General features: G+C 38.4%; 1 protein-coding gene across 1 annotated transcript; it reads left to right on the forward strand.

Annotated features, from left to right (window-relative positions):
* Positions 1–2,592: 2,592 nt before the first annotated feature.
* LOC129718394 (trypsin beta-like) lies at positions 2,593–3,905 on the forward strand. Its single transcript, XM_055669157.1, has 3 exons — positions 2,593–2,670; positions 2,732–3,132; positions 3,193–3,905. Exons 1-3 carry the CDS (start codon positions 2,631–2,633, stop codon positions 3,805–3,807), a joined length of 1,056 nt encoding a protein of 351 aa, XP_055525132.1. The 5' UTR covers positions 2,593–2,630; the 3' UTR covers positions 3,808–3,905.

Here is a 3,905-nt window from a genome sequence, read left to right on the forward strand (position 1 = left end):
ACAGATACTTGTTACTTTTCTTCAAATGTCTTTCCTAAACGTTAACAAACATTTGATTGTAAAAAAAATCACATGTCATCGCTTTGAATTTTGATTTAGAGGCAAATTCAGCATAAAAAGTCATAAAGTTGCATGTTTCACGTAGTTTTGTGAATAATATCTCAAGTTTTAGTAATCATATACTATTTATTTTTCCTCAAATGTCTTTCCTGAACATTAACAAACGTTTTAATGAAAAAAAAATCACATGTCATGGCTTTAAATTTTGTTTCAGAGGCAAATTCAGCATAAAAAGTCATATTTTTGCAAGTTTTACGTAGTTTTGTGAATAAAATCTCAAGTTTTAGTAATCAGATACTAATTATTTTTCCTCAAATGTCTTTCCTGAACATAAACAAACATTTTAGTGTAAAAAATCATATGTCAACGCTTTGAATTTTGATTTAGAGGCAAATTCAGCATATTTTTGCTTGTTTTATGTAGTTTTGTGAATAAAATCTCAAGTTTTAGTAATCAGATACTAATTATTTTTCCTCAAATGTCTTTCCTGAACATAAACAAACATTTTAGTGTAAAAAATCATATGTCAACGCTTTGAATTTTGATTTAGAGGCAAATTTAGCACAGAAAGTCATAATTTTGCGTGTTTTACGTAGTTTCGTGAATAATATCTCCAGTTTTAGTATTTAGATACCTATTGTTTTTTCTCAAATATCTTTCTTAAACATCAACGAACATTTTAATGAAAAAAGAATCACATGTCATCGCTTTGAATTTTGATTTGGAGACAATTAAAGTATAAAAAGTCATAATTTTGCATGTTTTACGTAGTTTTGTGAATAATATCTCAAGTTTTAGTAATCAGATACAAATTATTTTTCCTCGAATGTCTTCCCTGAACATCAACAAACATTTTAGTGAAAAAAGAATCATATGTCATCGCTTTGAATTTTGATTTAGAGGCAAATTTAGCACAGAAAGTCATAATTTTGCATGTTTTACGTAGTTTTGTGAATAATATCTCAAGTTTTAGTAGTTAGATAACTATTTTTTTTATAACTAATGTCTTTTCTGAACATCAGCGAACATTTTCATGTTAAAAAACCTACATGTCACCGCTTATTATTTTTGATTTAGAACGATTCAAAATGATGATGAATACTGTACACCACAGAGACTGAGGGAATAATATCAATAAGATCAAGCGTTACGGAATTCCATTTTTATATAGTAGAAGATATTAATAATAATAAAAATTAATTAATTATTGTTAGTTCACATTGCGACCCAAAAATAAAATAAATTAAAGCAAAACAGTTGCCTTGGAATACCACTAATATTTATAAATCTAGCAGTGTTTATTCTGTGGGTTCAATACTGAGTTTTGCTATTTATTCCAACTTTTGCACTCAAAGACCGCTCTGTGCGTCGGCGCAAAAATGTTTGCTACGTCCGCAACAACCGCCAATGGTAAAATGATCGGCGCTCAGGTCTAGCCGAAAGGGGGCCCAAACGGAATGGAAAAGATTATTTTTGGCTGAAATTTCATGTTTACAACTTTTTCAACGAAGAACTAGACATCGCGCGAGCTTTTATCAGGCGATGGAAAAGCAATGACTGATAAGTGGAAATTCACTATCAAATTTTCACGTTTGTTTACAACTGACGATGTCATTAAGATTGAGATAAATTGCAATTGAAGTTATCTGAAAGATCAATCAGACACTTGTAGGTACACCTTATGACCGAATAGTGAGATTGAAGCTCGGAACCGATAAACGTTAACTCCATCGACAACAACGGTGAGGTTGTATTCCAAAGCATCGAGTGTCCAAGCGATGGAATAACACGTGAATGAAACAACACGAAACGTGAGCCATCACGCTAGTAGCACATTGTAGAAAAACCTCGACTACCGGCTGATTGAGTGGTAATAAATCCCAATGGCCACTTGAAGTGCCCCAGCGGCTAGAAGAGGTGCAATAAAAATGTTCTTATTATCCAATCACCGAGCATCGAACGATTTAGCGCGGTAGCGAGGCACTCGAGTTGGCCTTTGATAAGTCAGTTGCTTTGAACTATTTTTAGGGATATCTATGTTTCACATTAAGAATTTTATGTCACAATGAATTGGTATAGGAAAAGTAATTGTTGTTGGTTTTCATCCATGAATACTTTTTTGACACGTCTGTAGAAACAGAGTGCAATTAATAGCGATTATATTTTCTTACATTCCAAGGTTTCTCGAAGTCTCTGAGAAAATCCTTATGTATATTGTTATCTCTGCGTTTTTTTTTGTAAAACGGAAATAGATTGTTCGATTTCAAAATTTTTTTTTTTTCGAAACAAAATAACACACTTCTGTGATATATATCAAGGTTCTCATGTGAATCAATTTGTAAGTAACGTTCCTATTTTTAAAACTCCTGAATTTATACGATGGTACTATTCAAGACACAAACCACTTTATGCAACACCGCACCAACTTATCAAACTTTCTGAGGCGCGATATATCTTATCACCTAACGTGTACCTGATAAGCCCCCGGTACTTTTATCGATTCCCGCTTGCATAATTGAAAATCAGTCAGCAGCGACCGCAGTAACAACTCAGAGAGATACTTTGTCGACATGGTGCTGTTGGAAATTTTACTTCTTGCAGCGGTATTCGGTAAGCTAACATAATTCCCTCCCTAATCGGTTTGCCGGTGTTCACGTGATGCACTTTCCAGGTTCCACTCCGGCAGCGGTCCCCAATGCAACCTTTCACAATGCGACCGCCGATCACCATCACTTCCTGAACAGCACAAATATCACCCTGCCGATGCCATTCACCACCGTCGCATACTTGCCGTCGCAGCCGGAAACGGTTGGAGCCTCTCAGTCGCCAGCAGCGTCTGGGATTCCACTCTACAAGCACCCGCACTATGACCAAAGTGGAACGGCTTTGTGGTTTCCTCGAATCGTTGGTGGCACACCAGCCACGGTGGGAGAATTTCCGTCCAAAGTGTCGCTACAGTTAGTCCAGAACTCGGGACACTTCTGTGGGGGAACGCTGCTTACGATGAGACACATTCTCACTGCGGCACATTGCGTTACGAACATCGAGGGAATTCCGTGGAGTCCTTCGACGGTATTTCCTAGTTAAAAAGCAATTTCTTATTATTTTTCACAAATGTGCCTTTTATTTCAGATACAAGCTATGGCCGATGACTTAAACGTCCTGCCGAGAATGGGAAGCCCTGCTCGACAAGTCCGGAAGGTAAGATTTGTTACCATTCACAACAAGTACCACCCGGCAAAGCTTCACAACGACATTGCGATCGTGCGGCTGGAGAGTGACTTCACCAAAACCAACACCCTGTATCCGACGATGCGCGTTTCCAGTGCCCCAGCTGCGGGAGAAATTTGCTCACTGGCCGGTTGGGGGGTAACATCCGAGCACTCGCAAACCATCAGTCCGACGCTGCAACGCGTGAATTTGGGTGTGGTCGACTTCGAACGGTGCAATCTCGTCTATCAGGGTTCGCTGACCAGTGGAATGATGTGTGCCTGTGCTCCAGGTAGGGATGCCTGTCAGGGTGATTCCGGTGGGGCACTGATTTGCCATAATCGCGTTGCCGGTGTGGTCAGCTTTGGTGCCGGATGTGCCCATCCGGATTTTCCAGGGGTGTACATGGATGTGGCGCACTACGAAAAGTGGATCAGTAAGGTTGTGAGCGGAGCTGTTCGGTTCGATCGGTTTTCCGTGGGGAGTTTCCTTCTGGTTTTGGGTGTTCTTATGAAAACACTGGTCGGTTGGATGTAGGATAAAAAAGGCCAGTTTTATGAATAGAAAGAAAAAATAATAAAAGCTTCTCGAAATACCGTGATTCATGACACCAATATTGATTTAGATAAAAATTC

This window comes from Wyeomyia smithii, chromosome 1 (genome assembly GCF_029784165.1).
Source record: "Wyeomyia smithii strain HCP4-BCI-WySm-NY-G18 chromosome 1, ASM2978416v1, whole genome shotgun sequence".
In the NCBI taxonomy this organism is placed as follows: Eukaryota; Metazoa; Arthropoda; class Insecta; order Diptera; family Culicidae; genus Wyeomyia; species Wyeomyia smithii.